The sequence below is a fragment of the Eubalaena glacialis genome, chromosome 2, assembly GCF_028564815.1.
Source record: "Eubalaena glacialis isolate mEubGla1 chromosome 2, mEubGla1.1.hap2.+ XY, whole genome shotgun sequence".
NCBI classification, from domain to species: Eukaryota; Metazoa; Chordata; class Mammalia; order Artiodactyla; family Balaenidae; genus Eubalaena; species Eubalaena glacialis.
The window spans coordinates 13,051,812-13,079,552 of record NC_083717.1 but is presented as its reverse complement, the minus strand read 5'-3'; the positions used below and the strand labels follow the sequence as shown (position 1 = coordinate 13,079,552).

General features: G+C 37.7%; 1 protein-coding gene across 2 annotated transcripts in view; it reads left to right on the top strand.

Moving 5' to 3' along the window:
- Positions 1-232: 232 nt before the first annotated feature.
- Positions 233-27,741, top strand: part of ARMC3 (armadillo repeat containing 3) — an 89,086-nt gene continuing 61,577 nt past the window's right edge. For both annotated transcript variants that reach the window (XM_061181591.1, XM_061181590.1), the window contains exons 1-5: positions 233-280; positions 8,577-8,694; positions 15,309-15,434; positions 26,252-26,320; positions 26,566-26,741. In XM_061181591.1, coding sequence (XP_061037574.1) covers positions 233-280; positions 8,577-8,694; positions 15,309-15,434; positions 26,252-26,320; positions 26,566-26,741 — 537 coding nt within the window. The remainder of the gene's footprint in view (positions 281-8,576; positions 8,695-15,308; positions 15,435-26,251; positions 26,321-26,565; positions 26,742-27,741) is intronic.

Genomic DNA, 27,741 nt, shown 5'->3' with positions numbered 1-27,741 from the left:
AGCCAGGACTAATGCCCAACAATCTTATCAATAAGTTCCTTTAAAATTGTGACGTTTGGGATGTAGGTAACATATTTGTATATGTGCAGTAATTTCTACATGTATTGCCTAGTTTTTAGGTAAAATTTAGAGGACGAAGTACATCTCCTCCTAGGAATGCAGGTAACTGAGAGATTTGTACATATACAATGTACAAATGACATTTTAACCATTTGTGGCATCTTTTTCCAGAATGGGTAAAAAGATAAAGAAGGAACCAGAGCCCCCTCCCAAGGATGTGGTAAGTTTCCGATTTGAATACTAGCAGCATGTTAACAACCAGTTTTAAAAATAAACTGTTGAAACAGTTTGGCATGTACCAGTATATACATGAGTGCACGGTGGCAGAAGTCCAAAGTCTGACTAATGATAAGATTAGTCAGAGAAATCTAACATTATGTAAACAAACATTTACAACATTGTCATTACTTGATTAGCACAATTAGAGAGTAATTATTAGCTTTTCCAGTATGTGGATGGCATGTTTATAAGCCTAGTTAATGAACAAATAGTTTTGGTTTGTTCTTTCAAATACTTTAAATTTACATTTGCCAGTCTCTCATTAATGTTAATTATCCAAATGAATTTTTTAAAATGGCTGGAAGTTATGCTATAGCTATTAGGTATGTATGTGAGGTTGTCTTAAGATGACTATTTGGATATTAGAAGTCCTGTATTTTCCAATTCTATGGAGAGAAAAATCTGTGTTCATCACCTTTTTCTCTTTCCAGTGCTTGAATAATGCATTCCCCACAACACAAAACCTTGTCTCTCCCTTTTAAAAGCAGGGTTCAACAATGTCCAATAGGTTGGTCATTTGGGACAAGGTGATCTTAGAAGTTGTAAAATAATTTAAAGTGATCATGGTAAATAAGCATGGATCATACAAAAAATTATTTCCGTAGCGGTAGTGATTATAGAAGTAAACAATTAGAAGTAACAAAAATGTTTTATAATAAAAACTTAAATAAATTATTCCATTTTGATAAAATGATGTCACTGAATATTTGATAGCATGGGAATATGATCACAATATTTGAATTAAAAAGCTATGATATAAAGAGGAAAGAAATTGAGTTATTTGTAGTGAGGTGGATGGACCTAGAGTCTGTCATACAGAGTGAGGTAAGTCAGAAAGAATAACAAATACCGTATGCTAATGCATATATATGGAATCTAAAAAAATGGCACTGATGAACCTGGTGGCAGGGCAGGAATAAAGACACAGACGTAGAGAACGGACTTGAGGACACGGCGGGGGGGGGGGGGAGGGGAAGCTGGGACGAAGTGAGAGAGTAGCACTGACATATATACACTACCAGATGTAAAATAGATAGCTAGTGGGAAGCTGCTGCATAGCACAGGGAGATCAGCTCGGTGCTTTGTGACCACAGAGGGGTGGGATAGGGAGGGTGGGAGGGTGATGCAAGAGGGAGGGGATATGGGAATATATGTGTACATATAGCTGATTCACCTTTTTGTACAGCAGAAACTAACACAACATTGTAAAGCAATTATACTCCAATAAAGATGTAAAAAAAAGAAAAAGAACCCATCTGAAAAAAATGGAAACTCACCAATTTTTGGTTTCTGCTATGCTTACTGGGATACTGAGTTAATCAGTTTATAAGAAACTACTATTCTTCAACTGTAGTTGTTCTACAGAAAGTGGAGATACAGAACCTATTCTAATTACAAAAAAAAAAAGCTATGATAAAAAATTAAAGCAGGGTTTTATTGTCTCTTTAAAGTTTATGAACTACTGATTATGTTAAAAATAGAAAATGTCCTCAATTTTCAATTTAAAAACTTATTTTGAAACAGACATTTGGTGTGGTTGTCTTCAAATAAAATGTGAATGAGAAAAAATTGTGTATAGTCAAAAGACTCACAGGATTTTACTGTTTGAAAGAATCTGAGGTTAGTGCAGGAATCTTCCCGACAACACTGGAACATTGTGGTTACAAATATGACCTCTGTCCCAGCTCTGCCTCTCATAAACTGTTATTTTGGTGAAGTTGCCAAATTTGGCCAAGTTATTTCAGCTTTTTTTTTAATCTCTTAAATGAGAATTGTCATGTCCAAGTCATTTTGGTCGTTCTATCGATTACAATGAGAGTACATGAAGTTCACAGTGCCTAGCACATAGAAAACACTCAGTAAATAAGATGTTGTCTTGCGAATTCTTTAGATTCTGCTACACACTCACACACACACACACACACACACATCCCTATATAACTCCTGTATGATCCTTCAATGCAGCTGGAAACAGAGGCTACAGAAGACCTGTCTGCCCAGGTCTAGGAAAGCTTTGCAGAGAAGGTCACTGTGGTCTCCTGATATAGTTCATCAGTCTGGCTGCTCTCCTTTGGACATACCCCTAAAATGTTCTAAATTCTCTTAATTTTTCATTGCATCTTATTTGCATTACCCTTCTTTTTGCTGCAAAATAGCATTATTGACATCCTATTACTACCAGAAAGTGGAGTCATGAACACAGTACTTGACGACAAACACTTTCTGATTAAAATTAGAATTAAGGAACTATTAAACAATAGATACATTTGTCTAATACACGCTCCATAATTTTATAATGTCTTGCTGGTGTTGTCCTCTGTACTCCAGTCCTTGAGGAGCACAATCAAGGACTGAGAAACAATTCCGATCCTCAAGTTAACAAAAATCTAGCTTTTGATTCCTTGGGTCACAGCAGTCTTGAGGGCAGCCAAAGGCATGTGTAACAGTGACCGTTGCTCTCTGACAATCCCGAGGATCCTTCCATCCTTCCCCTACTCTGATTTTATGTTAATAAAGCTAATAGAGTAGTATTAAAGTATCTAACTGCTGTTCTGTCTTATAAATTCTAATACTTCAAAACACTATAGCACAGTTTAAACTATCTGAACTTGGAATTTGTTCCGAGGTATACCTCTTCAAAGTCTGTGAAAGGTTTGTTGTACACATTAGAAATAAAAACCAGATTTAAAAGAGGGATATATAACTGCTTGAGAAAATAAACTTTTCTGTGTCAAGTCATGGCAATTTGCCATATATATCTCCTAAAACATTGTTTCCAAAGATTTTTATTTTTATTAGTCTTTCATCTACTGGTTAAAATGGGTAATGGGGACAGAAAAAAAGAGTTAACGGGGACAAAAACAAGAGTGGTGATAAGGTTAAAACAAAATGCTCCCTTCGCTTTTGTTAGTATTCTCATTGTCAAAGCATACACTAATATGTGCATTTATGGTTTATTGTTCTCCGTTTCTTCTCATAAAGGAGAACACTAGCTAAGAAGATGCCTAAATGGGGGGAAGATATGGCTTGAATAACCAACACAACTATATTATGCTTTCCCAAATCATTTCCAAGTCTGGCTGAAAGGTTGTTTGTGATGCTTTAACAAAAGGCAGACTTTTTCTGTGGACTGATTGCACGAAAGAATTATTAACAGAAACTTTAGTAGGCAATGTTTGGTATAAGGCATGATATTCGGTAACTGAGTATGGGCTCCAGGGTTATACTGTCAGAGTCTGAATCCTCACCTCAACACCCACCATCTGTGATCTGGGGCAAACCTCCTAACCTCGGTATTCCCCAGTGAGGATGTAATCATGTCCACTGCATACCCACTCACAGCAGTGGGGCAAGGTTAGAGAAGTAAAAGATGCTTAGAACAGTGCCAGGCATTAGGTAGGAACTTAGTAAATGTAATTATTAATGATGTAGTTGAGGGTGCTGTCCATCATTGTACCAAACTGTTGAAGTTTGCGTGAACTGTCCAAGGAGGCAGGGGTATCAGCTGTGAAAGCCCACCCGGCCACTGAAGTTCCCAGAGGCCTAGAGCACAGCCATCACGATTCATGGTCAGGTCTTCGAGTTTAAGAGCACGGAAATTTTATTCTCTTATGTTTCAGAGGCAGTTGAACTTTCGTGGGTAAACCCACAGTATTTAAACTCACAAGAGACTATGATTTGGCCTTGGAATCTTAGTGGTTAAGTATCAAGTCAACTGAACATTTATGTTAATGGGTCAACGCCTTCCTGTTAGGTGCATACAGGGAACCAAGCATGGTGGGTGTTGAATCAGAGGAATGGGCAATAGTGGAAACTGCTCCCTCACCTGCACAACCAAACCCAGTTCCCTGGGAAGAGTGGGATGTCCCCAGGGTCTTGTTTTTCTGGACCCTTTTCATCAGCCTCAGAACTCAACCTTTAACTCTGTCATAGACTGCCAAAACTGCCATAGACTTTTTTTCTAGGAATGAAGCCTCTTAGGGACTTTATTTTCCTATCTTTCTCCCTCATCACAGATGTATGTATAAATAACATACATATACAAAACTATATACATAAATATCGGCTTGCTCACCTTGCTCTAAAGATTTGCTATTTTGATTCAGGTTGTAAAGCAAATGAAAGGCCATTTTAGCGGTTTTCATTTTAACCTTTACCCTTTTGCAGATTTTAAGTGATGTCTAGAGAGTCTGTACTAAAAGTTCATGCTCGAGTGGTGCAGTCTACTTCCTTCTGTTTATCTGTCTCCCTTTTCCTGTGCAATTGGCTCCTCGTGATTGGAGACCACTGACTTGGTAAACACATTCCAACAGAAATCAAAAAAGCCTTTTATTTGCACTTACCAGCAGCATAAAAATCACTCAACTCTCATGATTTATCTCTTTTCACTGAGTTCAGCTTTATTAATTGTATGTTCTTTTAGACTTGTGCTGTCTAATACAGGAGCCACTGGCCACATGTGGTTATTTACATTTAAAATAACTAAAATTGTATTAATTAAAATCAACAATAAAAAATAAAATGAAAAATTCAGTTCCTCAGTCTCATCAGTTACACTTCAAGTGCTCAGGAGCCACATGGGGCCTGTGCCTGCCATATTGGACAATGCAGGATCGGAACATTTCATCGTTGCAGTTCTGTTGGGCAGCCTTATCCTAAATAGTCTTATTTCCTTAACAGAGGTAGAAAAGCATCTCTACAAGTCTATGGCTTCTCTAATTGACTGGGTTTAAAACTCAAAGCTTAGCCAAAATGCTTCCCCTTTCTTTCATTCTCTTTGTAAATAATTTTGGTTCATCATTTATTCAGTACAGAGCATGAAATTATAATTTCACAACCAGCTTGTTGGTGACTGACTATGAGTTCTTCATGGGAAAGCAGATGGAATCTGTAATTACAGCACAGGATTATATATTTAGTCATGTGGCATTCTGTTATAGCTATCATTTTATTCTCGGCGCCCTTTTTAATGAAAAATTACTATAATGCCGCAGGCTCTGTAGGAGAAACACATGTCATGCCAAGTTTCTCCAAGTGTCTGCCAAACACTGGTATTTCTCCTCCTTTGACAGCTCTTACAGTGGTAACTCTCACGGTCTCAAACTTCCTCTTAAGCTTCTTGTACCCCCATCACCTTTTTCTCAAGGATGACCAGAAGATATGGCAAAATACTGAAGCGTTTTCTGAACCACTGAAGGAGCATTAAAAGATATTTAAATGTATTTCCACCTACCCTGCTCCTTTGAGAACTGTAGCCATTCTGTGGAGATCACGACAAATCTATGCTTCAACATAGTTTATTCATTCATGTGCTCATAAAATCAGCTTTAAAAATACTGAAATATCAGAAGTCTCTGAAGTGGAAGTTCTAAAATGGAAGGAAAGGTAACCAGCCAGGATGCTAGGGAAACTGACTTAAGTGGAAAAGGTGATCTAAGGCTTTGATTCTCAAGGGTTTGGTGGTGGGTCAGGGGCCTTACGAGGGTAGGATGGTGACTGTGGACTCTCTCCCTGTAGAATGCACACCAAAAGTTCTGCATACAATTTCAGAGAGACAAGCTGTCCCTGGAGCCCACTGATGGCTCCATGAACCTCAGATTTGGAATCTTCTTTTCTGGCATCAACAGACAGTACAACAGTTAAGGCACTTCAAGGCCACATGTATAAAAAAAGAAGTTTCCAGAGGCACTTTAATATATTCCTTTATAGACATTTCTTGAGGATTTCCATATATTGGGTATTGTTCTAGGTAGTGAAGATAGAGAAATAACATAATCTTTTGTCTGAAGAAAGTCATTCATTTACCGGACAAATATTGAGTACATACCATATGCAAGTATTCCTTTACATCCTGGGCATATAGATCAGGCCTCAAGGCAACTTACACTCTAGTGGGGCAAACAGTCAATTAACAAATAATGTAATTCAGGTAATGATAAGATCAATGAAATTTTACCTGAGTTTTGTTGAAAAAATCTAGAATTTTAATTCCAAATCATAATTAACTTTTTTTTCTTATTATGTCATTACTTCAGAAATCCCTTCTTAAGAATTACACTGTGATTCAGACCATCATTATCATCCAGTTTAAATATCAATTTATCAATTTATTGATCCACCATTACTGTGTTTATATTTTGTCCTCCCCAATCTTGGCTGAAGTATTTGCCAAGTAATTTGTTTACGTGTACAGTTGGTATACTTGTTGAGTTTGTGAATGCCTGAACATGTCTTTTTCACGTATGAATGATAACTTAGCAAGGTATAAATTTCTAGAGTCACAATCCTTTCCTCTGAACTTTGTTGATTATCCTCAATAGAGGGCTGGTGAAGGGAAGGTCTAGGTCACTTGCTGAGGCCTCATCTTCCCTTATTTTTCAGTAATATTTCTGCTTCCTATTACATATTTTCTATTCAGTCAAACTCCTATTTTACCCACCATAAATGCAGCATTCATTCCCATTTTAAACCTTCCTGGTGTCATTTTCCCCATTTGAATATCCTTCCTCCTTATCTCAGCCTACCCCATTGTATCCATTCTTCAAATCGCATCTAAAATTCTACCACCACCGTGGACTTTTCTCCATTTATCCCAGTTCAAATTAATTCCCCCTTCCGCATCACAACATTTATTGTCTCTGTCATATGTTTTTGTACTTCATAGAATCCTAGAATTTTATATCTGGAAGAGATCTGAGAGATATAATCCAACTCCCTAATTTTTCAGATTAAAAAAGACGTGGTTAGTGAGCTAGTGATGACTCCAAGTGCTCTGGCATTCTGGGGCTACCCCTTAATGCCTATCTAAGATGTTTCTCAAGCCTCAATCACTGGGTACTTTTAGAAGTTCTTCCTTAAAATTTCTCTGGATTTCCAGGCCCTTATGCTCTCCTGGTCAGTGTTGCAGACAGCATCCTAGCCATTGCTCTAGGCTCTGCTAGAGGCCATTTTTTCCCACTGGCTCATGTCACTGGAACCCGTAAGTGCCTCAAGCCTGGTGCATATGGCAGACTTTTACTGAAGATTTGTCTCCCAAAAAGAATCTAAGAGGCTTGAGGCTTTGATAACTCTTTCAGCTTCTAGTACAGAGCTAGACATGCACAAACAACAGCTTCAATTTGGATGTTAGATAATGCTGTCCTAAAATCCAACAGCCATTTTCCCTCCAAGAGGTATTTTTATCCCAGCCACATCCTTTCGGGTCATTGCTTACTGCCATCTTCTCTGTTTTCACTCTTTTAACCTCACACAATTATATCTCCTTATTCAGAATAATCTATCTCTCCACCCGCTACCCAAAACTGAACATCAATTTTTGCTATATCTCAAAACACATTAAGATGTGCATTTAGAAAGGGCCAACACAAAGAACCAGGTAAAGCTTTGAAATTCAAATTTTTTTCCTTTAACATAAGCAGAACCTCCTCCTCCAAGGTCTCTGGAAATGGAAGAAAAATAGTGTAATAATTTGTTTTCTCCTTGACCAAACAAAACCCATGGGGGTCATGAATTTGTTATTGTTCATTTCAACTCCACATGAATTCTCAGGATCTCACAGCAAGATACAGGACTTCTTAGAGTCCTACACTTTTTCTTTATACTATATTACCTTTTCCCCTGTTCCAGATTTTATCCAGTTTTACATTTTGTGATATGCTGTTATCTTTTGCTTTTTAGTTGTTTCACATATGTAATTCCTGCTTTTCAAGAAAGGGTGTAGTGGTTAGAAAGCAAGTACTGATCACTGAGACTGTCAGGGCATCTAATACATACAGGTTCTCAAGGATTCTTGTGTATTGACTAAGAATTATACTAATATATGTTATTTAATGAGCATCTATTATGTGCTGGACAATGTGCTAAGTGCTTTACATACATGATCTCTAATCCGCTCCTTAATCCTTTGCAATAGGTATTATTATACCCATTATTCAGAGAAGGAAACTGAAATTCTAACAGCTTAAGTAACTAGTTTGGTTCCCCATGGCTAAAATGAGAGACTACACCTGCCGGATTCCAAAATACTTTGCTCTTCCCTCCATACGCCAGGAATTCCAAGGCCGCCAATGTTGACAACCGTGATGGTTTTTAAATAAAAATTTTACAATGCACTTTGTGGGCAGTGACCACATCCTTTTTGCAAGATTATGTTCTCTTTAAGTTTCAAGACACCACTCATGTTTTATGTGCTTTTAAAGCTCGTATGTGGCTCTGATATTTTTCTCTTTGAATTTCAGTTTGATCCATTAACAATTGAAAGCAAAAAAGCAGCAACCGTGGTGTTAATGCTTAATTCTCCAGAAGAAGAAATTTTGGCTAAAGCATGTGAGGCCATTTATAGATTTGCTTTAAAAGGTTTGGATTTTTTTCAGTTTATCTTTCTAGTTCATTAGTTTCTTAAAAATATTTGCTACATAATGGGCACTTTTCTCCCCAGTCTTTAACTTACTTCCTGTCTGATGAATTCTTTCAGACAATCAGAATATCATTTAATGCATCACCTGAAAGTAATATATCTCCCTATGTGCCTAACCCAGTCTTAAGGAGCAATTTAGTCAATGGGTAGAATAGTCATTTTGAAGGCTTTATTGCAGTTTAAAAAACTGTAGATGTCACAGGAGCTGAAAGAGCTCCTAAGGATCAAAGCTGGAATAATTTGAGCAACAAAATAAATAAAGTATTAGATTTATAGCCCTATAATTTATATTAAAGAAGAAAATAAATATCCATAAGTCTATACAGACAAATAAATGACTGAATAAGTAAATAAATGGGAGAGAAAGACAAATCTCCAATGCAGAAGAATCCCAATTTATGCAGATACTCTGCCCTTGAGGAGGTGGGATGCAACTTCCTATTCTTTAGGGGCCGTGCATAGTGACATCTTTCCAAAGAGTGCAAGATGGACACAGGGGGAAAAGAGTAAGTTTGTAGCAGAGAAACCTGACAAACACTACCTCTACCAGGTGATCAAAATCAACATCAACAGAGATAAGTCATTTGATAATAAGTGCCCTTGACATGACATAATGAAAATGGCACTTCTGTTATTTTCCCCCAAACGTATAGCCCCAGTCTAAATATGATTTTTTAAAAAAATAAAACAAATTCCAATTCAGGGACATCCTCCAATTACCTAACCAGTACTCTCAAAACTGTCATAGCTATCAAAAACAAGGAAAGTCTGAGAAACTCTCACAGCCAACAGGAGCTAAGGACACACAATGACTAAATGTCATGGGGGACCTGGATAGGATGCTGGAACAGAAAAAGAAAAACTAACAGTAAGGAAATCTGAATAAACTGTGGAATTTCATTAGTAATAACATATCATTACTGGTTCATTAATTGCATCAAATGTCCCTACTAATGTAAAATGTAAAATGACAGGGAAACTGGGTGTGGGACACATGGGAAATATCTGTATTATCTTTGAAATTTTTCTGTAAAACTAAAACTGTTGTAAAATATGAAGTTTACTAAAATGTTGTAAATGTTACAAATTATATTCTATTGAAAGACTTGTTCATAGAGGATTTACAAACATAAGAGACAGTTACATTTTAGTTCATTCCAAGTGGTGATAAAATTAGACTTTTATTATACTATGTAACATTGAAATTGGAAATATTTGAAGAGTTTAGTGTAGCTTGGTATTTTTAACAAAACCTTTTTAAACTAAAATGGGAGCAATTTGATTTTAAAGAAATGGTACTTTAAAACATTGTTTGGGGGACTTATATGAGAGAACAACAAATCATTCAATTAGCAAATGGTAAAATACTCACCTGGCTAGTCATCACCATCACCTCACTCTAGTCATCACTGGGAATTCTGATAAAAACCAGAGTGGTTCTGGAAGGTATGGTTCATGAGTAGATTGTGTAGAATACTGGGTCAAATTTCAGGGAGACATTGGATCATGCTTCTATAGCACAGAGTCATCGCATGTCATCTCTTTTTATATTGTAAGTCTGATGTTCGGTACTAGCAATATTTTCTGAAATATTTTCTTAAGTTAAATGATGGGACTTTGCCTTCTTGCCAAGATGAAGTAAGGGGCCAGATTTACCCTCCTTACCAGATCAAGTAAGAAAACAGAAAAATATATAAAATAAGAGTTGGCAACACACTGAATATCAGGCCATGAAGGACAGCGACAATTGAGAAACAGGAAACAAAGGAAATCAGCCCTCTGATTGCCCCAGCCTATTGATTTCAGAGAGTTTCCAGGCCATAGCCCAGGAAGGGGTAACCTGTGCAGAGCCTGGTGGACTCTCTGAGTTGAGACGATAGACCTGAAAATCCAGGAAGATGAAGGCAGCAAGTTTTCAGGACAGAGTAACAGAGAGGAAAGAGTTGCACAGAGAGAGAACTCAGGAGGTCTGTAAAGGGTCCCACTCAAGTGTTCAGCTTGATCCACATGTATATGTGTGGGGACCACTTGAAGTCAGACAAAGCACCCAACAGGATTAGAGGTAACAGTGCCTAGTGCTCACACAGGGTCAGAAGTAGTGCCTGTTCGCATCAGCCAGACTGCAAAACCTCAAGATTCATGGAGAATTGTGCAAGTACACAGAAGGGTCTTGCCTCAATAGTTAGAAATAATTAGGCCTAGATTGAGCCCTGTTCTAGTACTATCAAATAAATATTTTAAAAGCAAACCCGAAAGGATCAAACTTTCTCCAGATAACTGTGTCCCAGAACAAATTTCAAGGTAACAACAATATCCATTGCCCAACTAGGTAAAATTCACTATGTCTGGCACCCAGTAAAAAATTACCAAGTGTGACAAAAAGCAGGAAAATACAATGCATAATGAGGATATAAATCAATTTGTAAATCAAAACTGACCCAATGTATGTGTAACTTGAGTCTCTGAATAAAGGAGTGAGGAACAGAATAAGTATTTGAAAAAATAATTGTTAAAATTTCCCCCAATTTGATGAAAACTCTAAGCCCCCAGATCCAGGAAGCTTAAAGAAACTGAAGCACAATGAATATGAAGAAAACTACACCAAGGCACATTATAATCAAATTTCTTGAAAAGACTGATAAAGAGAAAATCTTAAAAGCATCCAGAGGAAAAAAATGTTACATTCAGAGGAACAAAAATAAGGATGACAACAGATTTATTATCATAAATGATGCAAGCAAGAAGTCAGTGGAGCAATATCTTTAAACTGAATCAGTTTTCTGTGCACCTGAAACTAACACAACATTGTAAATCAACTATATTACAGTAAAAGTTAAAAAAATTTAAAAAGTACCAGAAAAAAAAATAAAACTTTCAACCTAGATTTCTACACCCTTCAAAAATATCTTTCGAAAACATAAGTGAAATAAAGTCTTTTTCAAACATTCAAAAACTGAAATAGTTCACTGCAAGCAGACCCACACTACTAATTATATTAAGTAGGTCCTTCAGGCAGAAAGAAAATGGCACCAGATGGAAATATGGATCTACACAAAAGAATAAATATAGAACACTAGAAATGGTAACATATAAGGTTTTTTTTGCTTAATATTTAAATCACTAAAAAAGCAAATTGGCTATTTTAAACAAAACTAATAATCATATATTGTGCAGTCTGAAACATATGTAAAAGTAAGATATATGACAACAGAACCAAGGTAGAAAGGTGAAAAATGGAAGTATACTATTATAAGTGTATTGTATGTGAAGTAGTATACTACCACTTGAAAGAAGACTGTGCTAGGACATATACTGCAGACCCTAATGCAACCACAAAAATAACAAAGCAATGATATCAAATAAGCCAACAAAGGAACAAAATGGAATCATAAAAAATTCAATTCATACAAAGAAGGCAGAAATGAAGAAAAGAAAAACAACAATGAAACACATAAGAAATAAGTAACAAGATTGTATATTTAAACCTAACCATATCAATAATCAAATTAAATGTAAATGGTCTGAATACATCAATTAACAGGGAGAGAGTGTTTTATTAGAAAAAAAGCAAGACCAAACTGCATGATGCCTTCAAGAAATGCACGCAGAATATAATGACACAAATAACTTGAAAGTAAAAGGATGAAAAAGGATATCCTATGCTAGCACTAATCAAAAGAAAGCTGAAGTAGCTATATTAATATCACAAAAATAGACCAAAAAGAGAGTGGTACCAGAGATAAAGATGGCCATTTTATAATAATAATAAAGGGGTCAATTAATGAAGATGCTATGAAAAATCCTAAACAATTAATGTACTTAATATCAGACTTTCAGATTACATGAAGCTAGAAATGCAAGGAGAAATAGACATCTACAATTATAGCTGAGGATTTTGATACTCTTCTCTCAATAAATGAAAGAACCAGTAAATCTGTAAGGATATAGAAGATTTGAACAGCAATATAAATTAATTTAACCTAATTTATATTTATAGAACACTCCAAGAACAGCAGAGTATATATTCTTTTCAAGTGCATACAGGACATTTATCAAAATGGATTATATTCTGGGCCATAAAACAAGCCTTAATAAATTTAAAAGAATTCCAGTCATACAAAATATATGCTATTGCATATTAGAATTAAATTAAAAATCAATAACACAAAGAACTCTGGACAATCACTAAATAGTCAGAAAGCAAATAACACACTTCTAAATAACCTGTGAGTAGGAGCTTCCCTGGTGGTGCAGTGGTTGAGAATCAGCCTGCCAATGCAGGGGACATGGGTTCGATCCCTGGTCCAGGAAGATCCCACATGCTGTGGAGCAACTAAGCCTGTGCGCCACAACTACTGAGCCCGCATGCCGCAACTACTGAAGCCCGCATGCCTAGAGCCCGTGCTCCACAACAAGAGAAGCCACCGCAATGAGAAGCCCGCGCACTGCAATGAAGAGTAAACCCCGCTCACCCCAGCTAGAGAAAGCCCGCGTGCAGCAACGAAGACCCAACACAGCCAAAAATAAATAAATTAAATAAATAAATTTTAAAAAATAATAATAAATAAATAACCTGTGAGTGAAAGTAGAAATCAGAAGGAAAATCCAAATTAAAAATGAGAACACAGCATATAAAAATTTGTAGGATGCTATACTAAAAGAGTATTTAGAAAGAAATTTATTGCACCAAGTGCCTGTTAGAAAACAAGAACGTCTCTCAAATCAATGACCTGAGCTTCCACTTTAAGAAAATAGAAAAACAAGAGCTAATTAAACCCAGGCATTAGTAATAAGGATATAATATATACCTGAGCAAAAATCAATGAAACAGAAAACAGAAAAACAGTGGACAAAAGCAGTGAAATGAAAATGTCTAGCCAGATTGATAAATAAAAAGAGAGAAGACAAATTATTGATATGAGGAATGAGAGCATCACTATAGCTCCTATAGATATTAAAAGGATAATCTAAATGTTATGAACAATTTAATGCCAATAAATTCTACAACTTAGATAAATTGGGCAAATTCATTTTAAGACACAAACTCTCAAAGCTCATTAAAGAAAAATAGATAGCCTGAATAGCCCCTTATCTATTACAGAAATGGAAATCTGTAATTTAAAAATCTCACAAAGAAAACTTTAGGTCCAGATGTTTTCATTGCTGAACTCTGCCATACACTTATGGAAGAAATAATACCAGTTATACACAAACTCTTTTAGAAAATTGAAAAAGATGGAATATTTCTCTATTGATTCTATGAAGCCACCATTTATTTAAGTATCCTAAAATTTATCCTTAAATTAAAATTTATTTGGGACTTCCCTGGTGGTCCAGTGGTTAAGACTCCGTTCTTCCAATGTAGGGGGCGAGGGTTCCATCCCTGATCAGGGAACTAAGATCCCACATGCTGCGTGGCACAGCAAAAAAAAAAAAAAAAAAATTTATTTGACAAAATATTTTAATCTAAGAAATTCACTTTTAGAACCCCAATAAAATGCAAATATTATGGAAGGTTTGAGAAGGACGTTTGTAATAGTCAACAATGCATATTTCAACATATTCTTATCAAGTGACAGATTTAACCATTTAGATACAGGGCAGTTCCACAGGCTATAGGAAGGTACAGTCTGTGTTTAGAGAACTGAGTTATCAGAATGAACCTATAACTTCAAGTATAAAATATTTTAATTTTATGAGAAAACTGAGGCAAAATAGTTTAAAAGACTTTATTTTACTCAAATTAATTTTGAAAATGAAATATGCATTTTCATAGCTGGTGAAATTGAAAAGCTGAAATTAATCAGGACCTAAATATTATTCCAGACTTTGAAGAATGATATCCCACTTATTGGGGTAGGGATAAACTGCTTTTACAGCTAGGCCAGGTGCTGGCCTTCACTGACCTTCTGGTTCTGGGGCTTCTTGCCACAGTTAAGGAATCCCAGTAACCCCGGTGGCTCCGCTTTGTGTGTGCCTCCATGCTGGCTGCAGGCAAACCCACTGGGTGAAAAACGAGCACCCTAAACTCCACCACACTTGAATTTGAAGTGGGGACTCCGTGTGTTAATTTTTATAATTAATTATGCAAGTAAGTATTATTGAGTGCCCATTACATGCCTGGCACTGTGTTAGGCACGAGGTTATGAGAGAATAGAACAGAAAGGGTATCTGTCTTCATGGAAAGTTAAGTAACAGGGATGTAAGCGAACAATGCACGGAGATCGTTAAGTGTATGAAGGAAATAAAGCAGGATAAAGAGATCAGAAAGACTGAGATGTAGTGATGACATTAGGTAGGGTGGTCAGAAGAGACCCCTCAGGAGGTTCGGTGTGAGCTAAGAACCAAATGAAGAAGCCAGCTTTGTAAACATCCAGGGAAGGGAGAGTAGCAAGTCCAGGATACCTGAGCTCTAAGGTTTATTCTGAGAGAAATACGTGTGGAAACAGAGGAATGTGAAAGACAAATGGCAAATAAGAAATTGGAATGACACAAAGAAGAATTTTGATGAGATTGCTATCCATGTCTGATTTTATTTTACCTGTGATGTCAGGTGAAGAAAATAAAGCAACCCTCCTTGAACTTGGAGCTGTGGAACCGTTAACTAAGCTGCTCAACCACGAAGACAAAATTGTGAGAAGAAACGCTACTATGATATTTGGAATTCTGGCTTCTAATAGTAAGTATCCGCTTTTAAAACTAATCAAATAATCTCACATGATGCATTATACTTTTAAATTTAACCTTAAGGGACTCGCTTTAATTTTATTTAAGCTGACTTTAATGTTAACAAAAAAGTTAAATAAGTGTAATGTGCAACAAATGTATGATTTCATATTTTAAGTGATATTTTTAAATATAAAAATATGTGTACCTATATCCATGGAAAAACTCTCAGAGTTGGTGATGTAGTATGTTCCAGTCTTACAAGTTAGGAGAACAATCATTGTCTCTTAAAATTAAAATAGTTTTTTTCTTGAGTTAGGATAATGTAATTTGAATGTCTGCCTGTACGAGTTATACTTCATGTGTATTTCATTGTAACTGACGCCCAGAGTAAAAAGTTTTGATACACTTATTTTTTGAAGCTGCAAGCTATATTTTGCCAAAAAATAATTTAGATATGTATTTACTCCTTAAATCAGACCTATTACTTGCTTTAATATTTTCACATATTTAATATGGTGGAATAACAGTATTACTTAAAATATGCTGTCACTTCTATTAGAATATCACTTTGACTAAAACCATGCAATACAGGCAGTCCCTGACTAGTGAACAGGACGTGTTTTCCGTTTGTAAGTCATTTTCATGTTATGGTGGTAGATTTTCGAGTTGGCCAACAAAAGCCTTGTTATTTATAATAAAAAATGACTTTCTTGGTGGAGACTGATTTCTGTCATGAAACTCGGGCTGATAGGAATAAACGTGTCTCTATCACGGCACGTGGCTAAAATCATCCTACCTTCTCCTTTTACCATTGTCTCAGCAAGCACACAAGCACAGATTCCTCCTCCAGCTTCCTGCACTGTCCCAGCTCACATACCCTGGACCCTCTGTGATGCAGTGGGGGCCCCTCATTCCATGGTGTCCAGCAGGGACTGTGGCCTTGGTGTCTTCAGAGACAGTTATGAGTGGAGGAAGGGGGAAGGGAGGGGAAGGAGAGCCTTCTCTGGCATCTGTGCCATCACAACCTCAGCTGCGGAGACCACGTGAACAGCACCTGCAGTGTTATGGGGTTGGCGGGGGCACTTTGCAGTTAGTGGAAGGGTTTCTGGTGGAAACTCCAGGAGCTCTAGCGGTGGCTGTGCTGCAAGGCGGGGGCTCTGGGAGTATCTCCGGGAATGACAGCAGGATGAGGACAGTCAGTGGGCAGTGGATATTCAACCAACGTAGATTACAATAACACTAGTCAACACTTACAAAGTACTTACAATGTGCCAGGCACTGTCGTACATAGTATTTATATATTAAATCGCTTAATGAGGTTGGTGCTATTATTTCCTTTACATATGAGGTGACTGAGGCACAGAGAAGTTAAAATAAAGTAGTAATCATTCGTATTGTGGGGCCTTCATAAATCTGTCTCTGGGGTTGTCTGCAGACTAATTCTGCCATATTGAATGTGCCATATAGAATTATTTATAACCAAAACAGGGAAAATATTTAAATTTCTTCTGTTTTATTCTGCATACATACCACAGAGTTTGAAAACCAAAGGTGCTTTGTAACACCCCACGTGCAACTCCTTATTTTATTTATTTTAAATTATTTATTTATTTATGTATTTATTTATTTTTGGCTGCGTTGGGTCTTGGTTGCTGCACGCAGGCTTTCTCTAGTTGTGGCGAGCGGGGGCTACTCTTTGTTGTGGTGCACGTGCTTCTCATTGCGGTGGCTTCTCTTGTTGCAGAGCACAGGCTCTAGGCGCGCAGGCTTCAGTAGTTGTGGCATGTGGGCTCAGTAGTTGTGGCTCGCAGGCTCTAGAGCGCAGGCTCAGTAGTTGTGGCGCACGGGCTTATCTGCTCCGCAGCATGTGGGATCTTCCCAGACCGGGGCTCGAACCGTGTCCCCAGCATGGGCAGGTGGATTCTTAACCACTGCACCACCAGGGAAGTCCAACTCCTTATTTTAAACATAAGAAAGATCACTTGAAGGATTGGGTTCCTTGCCCAAAGTCATGAAGGTGGCTAGTAGCAGAACTGAGATGAGAGCTAAATTACAACTTTACTCTCTGACTCATAGTTCAGTAGACCTTCTATTCACTAAATCTTTTACGATCCTTAACATTAGCGTCCATGCTAAGTCAGATTCTCCTTCTAAATGATTTAGAAAGGAGAGTTATAATTTCCTGTTTACATTTATATTTTCAATTTAATATCCAGGTCTCTATGATTTTTTTCCCTTTTTTATGTTAATTTCTATTATGCATTTTATTTTGTATTTTCATCTTCTAATATATATGAGTTTATCATCTGTGAAACCCTACAATTAGTTTGCAAATTTTTCTGAGTAGGTTTTTAAGTTGAATTTCATGAGTTTCTAAAGGAATCTGTGGCCCCCAAATGTTAAGAATACTGTTACATTTGGGTGCTAAATGAGATGGCTCCCTTAGACCTGTCAAACCACAATCTGTAAGCTGGCTGGCTGGGCTGTAACCAGCGCTAGACCAGTGCAGTCTGCAACTGCAAAGCTTACCCATGGAAAGAGCTTTGCTGTCTTGAAGGTCTCCACTGAGTGCTTGGGTCTCAAGTATACTGCATGAACTTATAAGGACCTTCTTTTGATTCTGTGAAGTGGGTGAAAAAAAATCAAACCATTATTGGGATTAACTTACCTGATTTTCTATTTGAACTATCTGATGACATGGATAAAACACATGGCATCCTCAACTGCTTGTGGAGCTCCTTTTTTGGTAAGAGAGCCAACACAATAGCTAGTGCGTCACTTTTCATACATGTCCAAGGAAACTTGGAATAAAAAATGAGCAACAAGTCATTTGACCTAAATGCAAAGTCATGTTTCCAGACTAATATGTAAATAAATGCACCTCTGAAGCTGCATGGTTAAATCATCATCTTTGGACAGTCTTAAAATAACTGATGCTTCTTCAGAAATTTGTATTTTCATACGGTTTTCCACCACTATGCTCATAGTGGATGAACCAACAGAATGTTCCAACATTCCAGGTGCTAAAGGATTGCTATGAGAACCATCTTTCCCTTTTGCAGTTGCAAATAAATTCTTTTTTTCTTTTTTTGCTAGAGTGATTGAGCTATGTGCTTGTGCCATGCCTGGGTCATTCAAGATAGGAATTTAAATTACTTTGTTAAACCTTTTTATCAAACAGGAGCTGCTATCTTCTTTCACCTTCCAGTTTGTATTTAGTTCAATGAGGCCATATAACAGAGACTCATTTAATGAAGAGAGAGAGTTCAGCTAAAGAGAGAGTTCACTAGGATCCTCGTGAGGAGAAGTAGCCTTGGAAGCCCAGACGTTACATTACTTAAGGCAGCGGTCCCCAACCTTTTTGGCACCAGGGACCGGTTTCGTGGAAGACAATTTTTCCACAGACCGGGGTTGGGGGGGAGGGCAAGGGATGGTTTTGGGATGATTCAAGCGCATTACATTTATTGTGTACTTTATTTCTATTATTATTACATTGTAATATATAATTAAATAATTATACAACTCACCATAATGCTGTCAGGAGGCAGAGCTCAGGCGGTAATGTGAACGATGGGGAGCGGCTGTAAATACAGATGAAGCTTTGCTCGCCCCCCACTCACCTCCTGCTGTGCAGCCCGGTTCCTAACAGGCCACGGATTGGTACCATTCTGTGGCCCGGGGGTTGGAGATGCCTGACTTAAGGCAATATGAAGAGCTTGCCATCTTAGGAAAAGGTTGATGTAAAAAGAGTATACAAGATCAAGAGTAAATTAGGTGGTCAATATTATGCAACAAAAAAATTGTGAATAAGAATTAATCCAACAGCGTGGGATATCTTTCCATTTCTTTTTTTTTAAATTTATTTACTTTATTTTATTTATTTTTGGGGGTCATCATTGCTGCACGTAGGCTTTCTCTCTAGTTGCAGCGAGCAGGGGCTACTCTTTGTTGTGGTGCGCAGGCTTTTCTCGTTGCAGTGGCTTCTCTTGTTGTGGAGCACAGGCTCTAGGAGCATGGGCTTCAGTAGTTGTGGCATGCAGGCTCAATAGTTGTGGCACACGGGCTTAGTTGCTCCACGGCATGTGGGATCTTCCCGGAGCAGGGATCGAACCCATGTCCCCTGCATTGGCAGGAGGATTTTTAACCACTGAGCCACCAGGGAAGTCCCTCCATTTCTTTGAATCATCTTCCGTTTCTTTTATTAATGTTTTATAGTTCTCAGCATGTAAGTCTTTCACCTCCTTGGTCAAGTTATTCCTAAGTACTTTATTTTTTGGATTCGATTTTAAAATGGATTGTTTTTTTTTTACATTCTCTTTCTGATATTTCATTGTTCGTGTAAACCAATGCAACCAATTTCTGTATGTTAATCTTGTATCCTGCTACCTTGCTGAATTCACTTATCGCTTAGTTCTAGTAGTTTTTTGTGTGGAGTCTTAGAGATTATCATACTAAGGGAAGTAATTCAGAAAGAGAAAGACAAATATCATATGACTCCACTTACATGTGGAATCTAAAATATGACACAAATGAACTTATCAACGAAAGAGAAACAGACTCCCAGACATAGAGAACAGACTTGTGGTTGCCAAGGGGGATGGGGGTGGGAGAGGGATGGATTGAGAGTTTCGGATTAGCAGATGCAGACTATTATGTATAGAATGGCTAAACAACAAGGTCCTACTGTATAGCACAGGGAACTGTATTCAATATCTTGTAATAAACCATAATGGAAAAAAATACGTATATATATGTGTAACTGAATCACTTTGCTGTGCAGCAGAAATTAACATAACATTGTAAGTCAACTATACTTCAAAAAAATAATGTTTTTAAAAAAAGAATGCAGTTAAAACAGATGGCATGGGAACTACAATCCTGCAGCCTGTGGAACAAAAACCACATTCACAGAAAGATAGACAAGATGAAAAGGCAGAGGGCTATGTACCAGAAGAAGTAACAAGATAAAACCCCAGAAAAACAACTAAATGAAGTGGAGATAGGCAACCTTCCAGAAAAAGAATTCAGAATAATGATAGTGAAGATGATCCAGGACCTCGGAAAAAGAATGGAGGCAAAGATTGAGAAGATGCAAGAAATGTTTAACAAAGACCTAGAAGAATTAAAGAACAAACAAACAGAGATGAATAATACAATAACTGAAATGAAAACTACACTAGAAGGAATCAATAGCAGAATAACTGAGGCAGAAGAACGGATAAGTGACCTGGAAGACAGAATGGTGGAATTCACTACTGCGGAAGAGAGTAAAGAAAAAAGAATGAAAAGAAATGAAGACAGCCTAAGAGACCTCTGGGACAACATTAAACACAACAACATTTGCATTGTAGGGGTCCCAGAAGGAGAAGAGAGAGAAAGGACCAGAGAAAATATTTGAAGAGATTATAGTCAAAAATTTCCCTAACATGGGAAAGGAAATAGCCACCCAAGTCCAGGAAGCGCAGCGAGTTCCATACAGGATAAACCCAAGGAGAAACATGCCGAGACACATAGTAATCAAATTGGCAAAAATTAAAGACAAAGAAAGATTGTTGAAAGCAGCAAGGGAAAAATGACAAATAACATACAAGGGAACTCCCATAAGGTTAACAGCTGATTTCTCAGCAGAAACTGTACAAGCCAGAAGGGAGTGGCATGATATACTTAAAGTGATGAAAGGGAAGAACCTACAACCAAGATTACTCTACCCGGCAAGGATCTCATTCAGATTCGATGGAGAAATCAAAAGCTTTACAGACAAGCAAAAGCTAAGAGAATTCAGCACCACCAAACCAGCTCTACAACAAATGCTAAAGGAACTTCTCTAAGTGGGAAACACAAGAGAAGAAAAGGACCTACAAAAACAAACCCAAAACGATTAGGAAAGTGGTAATAGGAACATACATATCGATAATTACCTTAAACGTGAATGGATTAAATGCTCCAACCGAAAGACACAGGCTTGCTGAATGGATACAAAAACAAGACCCATATATATGCTGTCTACAAGAGACCCACTTCAGACCTAGGGACACATACAGACTGAAAGTGAGGGGATGGAAAAAGATATTCCATGCAAATGGAAATCAAAAGAAAGCTGGAGTAGCAATACTCATATCAGATAAAATAGACTTTAAAATAAAGAATGTTACAAGAGACAAGGAAGGACACTACATAATGATCAAGGGATCAATCCAAGGAGAAGATATAACAATTATAAATATATATGCACCCAACATAGGAGCACCTCAATACATAAGGCAACTGCTAACAGCTATAAAAGGGGAAATCGACAGTAACACAGTAATACTGGAGGACTTCAACACCTCACTTACACCAATGGACAGATCATCCAAAATGAAAATAAATAAGAAAACAGAAGCTTTAAATGACACAATAGACCAGATAGATTTAATTGATGTTTATAGGACATTTCATCCAAAAACAGCAGATTACACTTTCTTCTCAAGTGCGCATGGAACATTCTCCAGGATAGATCACATCTTGGGTCACAAATCAAGCCTCAGTAAATTTAAGAAAATTGAAATCATATCAAGCATCTTTTCTGACCACAACGCTATGAGATTAGAAATGAATTACAGGGAAAAAAACGTAAGAAACACAAACACATAGAGGCTAAACAATACGTTACTAAATAACCAAGAGATCACTGAAGAAATCAAAGAGGAAATCAAAAAATACCTAGAGACAAATGACAATGAAAACACGATGATCCAAAACGTATGGGATGCAGCAAAAGCAGTTCTAAGAGGGAAGTTTATAGCTATACAAGCCTACCTCAAGAAACAAAAAAAAATCTCAAATAAACAATCTAACCTTTCACCTGAAGGAACTAGAGAAAGAAGAACAAACAAAACCCAAAGTTGGCAGAAGGAAAGAAATCATAAAGATCAGAGCAGAAGTAAATGAAATAGAAACAAAGAAAACAATAGCAAAGATCAATAAAACTAAAAGCTGGTTCTTTGAGAAGATAAACAAAATTGATAAACCATTAGCCAGACTCATCAAGAAAAAGAGAGAGAGGACTCAAATCAATAAAATTAGAAATGAAAAAGGAGAAGTTACAACAGACACCGCAGAAATACAAAGCATCCTAAGAGACTACTACAAGCAACTCTATGCCAATAAAATGGACACCCTGGAAGAAATGGACAAATTCTTAGGAAGGTATAACCTTCCAAGACTGAACCAGGAAGAAATAGAAAATATGAACAGACCAATCACAAGTAATGAAATTGAAACTGTGATTAAAAATCTTCCAACAAACAAAAGTCCAGGACCAGATGGCTTCACAGGTGAATTCTATCAAACATTTAGAGAAGAGGTAGCATCCATCCTTCTCAAACTCTTCCAAAAAATTGCAGAGGAAGGAACACTCCCAAACTCATTCTATGAGGCCACCATCACCCTGATACCAAAACCAGACAAAGATACTACAAAAAAAGAAAATTACAGATAAAAAATCTTAAAATTTGTATGGAGACACAAAAGACCCCGAATAGCCAAAGAAGTCTTGAGGGAAAAAAATAGAGCTGCAGGAATCAGACTCCCTGACTTCAGACTATACTACAGAGCGACAGTAATCAAGACAGTATGGTACTGGCACAAAAACAGAAATATAGATCAATGGAACAAGATAGAAAGCCCAGAGATAAACCCACGCACCTATGGTCAACTAATCTACAACAAAGGAGGCAAGGATATACAATGGAGAAAAGACAGTCTCTTCAGTAAGTGGTGCTGGGAAAACTGGACAGCTACATGTAAAACAATGAAATTAGAACACTCCCTAACACCATACACAAAAATAAACTCAAAATGGATTCGAGACCTAAATGTAAGACTGGACACTATAAAACTCTTAGAGGAAAACATAGGAAGAACACTCTTTGACATAAATCACAGCAAGATCTTTTTTGATCCACCTCCTACAGTAATGGAAATAAAAACAAAAATAAACAAATGGGACCTAATGAAACTTCAAAGCTTTTGCACAGCAAAGGAAACCATAAACAAGACGAAAAGACAAGCCTCAGAATGGGAGAAAATATTTGCAATTGAATCAACGTAGAAAGGATTAATCTCCAAAATATATAAACAGCTCATGCAGCTCAATATTAAAGAAACAAACAACCCAATCCAAAAATGGGCAGAAGACCTAAATAGACATTTCTCCAAAGAAGACATACACATGGCCAAGAAGCACATGAAAAGCTGCTCAACATCACTAATTATTAGAGAAATGCAAATCAAAACTACAATGAGGTATCACCTCACAACAGTTAGAATGGGCATCACCAGAAAATCTACAAACAACAAATGCTGGAGAGGGTGTGGAGAAAAGGGAACCCTCTTGCACTGTTGGCGGGAATGTAAATTGATGCAGCCACTATGGAGAACAGTAGGGAGGTTCCTTAAAAAATGAAAAATAAAATTACCATATGATCCAGCAATCCCACTACTGGGCATATACCCAGAGAAGACCATAATTCAAAACGACACATGCACTCCAATGTTCATTGCAGCACTATTTACAATAGCCAGGTCATGGAAGCAACCTAAATGCCCATCGACAGATGAATGGATAAAGAAGATGTGGTACGTATATACAATGGAATATTACTCATCCACAAAAAGGAATGAAATTGGGTCATTTGTTGAAATGTGGATGGATTTAGACACTGTCATACAGATTGAAGTTAAGTCAGAAAGAGATAAACAAATATCATATATTAATGCATATATGTGGAACCTAGAAAAATGATACAGAGGAACCTGTTTGCAGGGCAGAAATTGAGACACAGATGTAGAGAACAAACGTGTGGACACCAAGCGGGGAAAGCGGCGGGTGGGTGGGGGTGGGGGTGTGATGAATTGGGCAATTGGGATTGACATGTATACACTGATGTGTATAAAATTGATGACTTAAAAAAAAACAACAACAGATGTCATGAAGATACTCTGGGAAGGAAGGTGCTGGCAGTTCTGAAACAAGCTAGAATTGTAGGTGTCACACTGCTTGCCTAGAACGTGTTCATGTGGCCCAACCACAGGTCCAAGTTGCCATATCTGAGAGGGTTCTCTGCTGAGAAAGAAGGGGACAGAGATCAATATTATATTTAAAGTGACAGAAGTAGCAGCTTATCCATTATTTCTGCTGATTTAACCTCAAGAACAGAAGGATTATTTGAACAATCTGGTGTCAAATAGTTGAATAACAAATTAATCAGCTATGCCACCAATTTACAAGAGCTGCCATTGAATCTGAATGATCCATTGAGCCTTAAGAAAGTGGTGTAGTGGACAAACCTACTAGATCTGTTGTTGAACAGACCTGGGCTAAATTCATATGTAGAAGTGAATTTCGTGGCCCAGAGAATCCTCTGATGAAAACTTTTAACTTGTTTGGGCACACCAAGGGGTGGTGGCACATATAGATGCAGCAAGGGGGCCTCTCCCTGTGGGAGCAGATGCTTCCTGCAGAGAAACACAAGGAGCAGAGAGTACACAGGGCCTGAATCTTCCTGACCTCATGGTCAGCGTTGTAGCAGAAACTTTGAAGTAGATGGAAGATTATTTTGTATACTAAGTGGAGAATGTACTTGGAGATCTAAAAGCCCAGAAATGCTTTTCTTCAAGCATGTAAAAATAGGGAACTTTGGTACAGCCTTCCAAAAAATCATTGCAAACAACACAGACTGGACTCATAAGAGTGAGAAGAGAATGACAGCATGCTTTTCCAGAGGGGGCGCCTCTGCCTAGTTTACCAGGACACTTGGAAGGATCTGACTATTATGCCATGGCTATTATTTCTTGACCTGTGGAGGTAATGTGTTTTTCAGAGGAGTTTCGACTGTAAAATGAAGTCCTACACTTCCCCAAAACTCAATTATTCTTTTGTGCTGAAAGCCTATCCATGTGCATATATAGCTAGCTGTAAGTTCGCTAGCCCTCTTTGAGCCATTCTGAACAGAACAGAAAGAAGTTTTGACAGGTTGAGGAACAGCCATATCCCTGAATCCCACAGGAAAAGGTGTCCAAGAAAAGGCAAACGTATCCAGCGGTTAATTCCCGAGACCATCTGCTTCAGCTGCTGCAAAGTGAATTTTTCCAAACTCCTGGTAAGACTAATTTTGGCTTACAGAAGAGATACTCGACCAAGAAGAGAAACTGCAAAACTAAAGTAGCAGCTATGCCTTATTTCTCAGAAAAAGGGGGTTAAGGATGGCAAGAAAGAAGTAGGGGCATAATTGTCTAGCTTTAATTAGGCTCCTATAAATAATACAAAAGTGAACTTTAAAAAATTAATACACTTATTTTTAAGCATTTTTGGCATTTCTGATAAGCAAATGGAACATATACAAGATGTATTTATGCGAAAAGGCTGAGGATAATTCTTATTTGCATTTTATACTAGTTTTATTAAAATCTAAATTTAAAAATATCCTCCCAACAAAACAAAACAAAAAGAATTACTGTTATATCATAAGCAAGTGTAGGGCACAGTAACTCAACTTTACTGATGGTGTTCTAGGCACTTTCGTGCATTTATGGTTATCTTTTCTAGTGTTTTGGAAGGTCGTACAGCAGAGCAATCAAGGAACATGGGCTAGAGTCTGTCTGGGGTCAGACAGACCTGGGTGTGAAACCCGTCCCCACCTCTTACTTGCTGTGTGACTGTGAACCTCAATTTCCTTATCTGTAAAATTAGGTAATCATAGACCTATCTCATAAGGAACTATTCCACAGACATTGCCATTATTATTATAATTAATAAACATTAATATTCTGTTTCTTCTTTTGTAGATGATGTCAAAAAATTGTTAAGGGAGTTAGATGTCATGAATTCTGTGATTGCTCAGCTGGCCGCAGAAGGTAACTCTGCATCCTCCATCTATCAATATTTCAAAAATGGGGAATGGTTTATTTTTCACATCTGATTAAAGTACTGATTGAAAATAGTTAATGAAACACCAATTTTGTATTGTCATTAAACTCTCTCAAACCAAGATGGGCTCCAACCAAGGTAAGATCTGTGGAGCTTTGGTTTTCACAGCGTGCTTTAACGTAATGGTTGAATAAGCCTTTACATACTTGTGTTATTTGTTTTTGATACACAGAGGAAGTAGTTATCCATGAGTTTGCTAGTCTTTGCCTAGCAAACATGTCTGCAGAGTATACCAGCAAAGTGCAAATATTTGAACAAGGTGGATTAGAGCCTCTCATCAGACTGCTAAGCAGCCCAGACCCGGACGTGAAGAAGAATTCTATCGAGTGCATTTACAACTTGGTCCAGGTGAGATTAATTTCCAACAATGAGTTTTGACAAAAGCTGGTTATAGAATTTATTTTCCCATTAAAAAAAGGACAAAGCTTTAAAAAAAGGTCCAGTTTTAATTAATCACTCCTTCTCAGTACTATTTAGTAGTTATCATTCAGAGGAAAAAAAAAATGGAAGTTTAGAGTCGATACCTTTCAGTTTTCACGTTTTGTAAGTAATTGTCCCCCATAAAAGGGCATTTAAAAAAATAGAATGGGGGCTTCCCTGGTGGCGCAGTGGTTGGGAGTCTGCCTGCCAGTGCAGGGGACACGGGTTCGAGCCCTGGTCTGGGAGGATCCCACATGCCGCGGAGCAACTGGGCCCGTGAGCCACGATTACTGAGCCTGCGCTCCGCAACAAGAGAGGCTGCGACAGTGAGAGGCCCGCGCACCGCGATGAAGAGTGGCCCCCACTTGCCACAACTAGAGAAAGCCCTCACACAGAAACGAAGACCCAACACAGCCATAAAATAAATAAAAATAAATAAATTTAAAAAAAAATAGAATGGCTTGCAAATTAAGGCAGGATTATACTAGGTAAGTACTATTTCTTCCAAAACAGGAAATCTAATATTAGTGTTGAACTAGTTTTGACCTAGGCAGTTACCTGTTGATCTAATCTTGGTGATCCAATTGGTTGTATCATCTGCCTTATGCAATGTACCAAGATTTTGGATTCGGCTTATTTGTTGGTGAAAAGTTGAGTTTTGCTGAACAGAACTCATCATTCACAGTTGCAAGATGCTACCTCACTGTGCTGCTTTCCTTCATAATGGAAGAAACACCCTACCCGTCCTCCGCCCACAACCTGTCCTGTCCTCTGGCCCCTCCCCTCCAATCCCCAACCCAGCACACACACCCTCACACCCCCAGCAGGTCAGCTTGCTGCCACTTTGGACAGCCTTCTCTGCTTCTTTTCCTGCTCAGGTTCCTGAACAATTCCCACACGCGTTTGATAAGCTTTAGATCAACTGGAA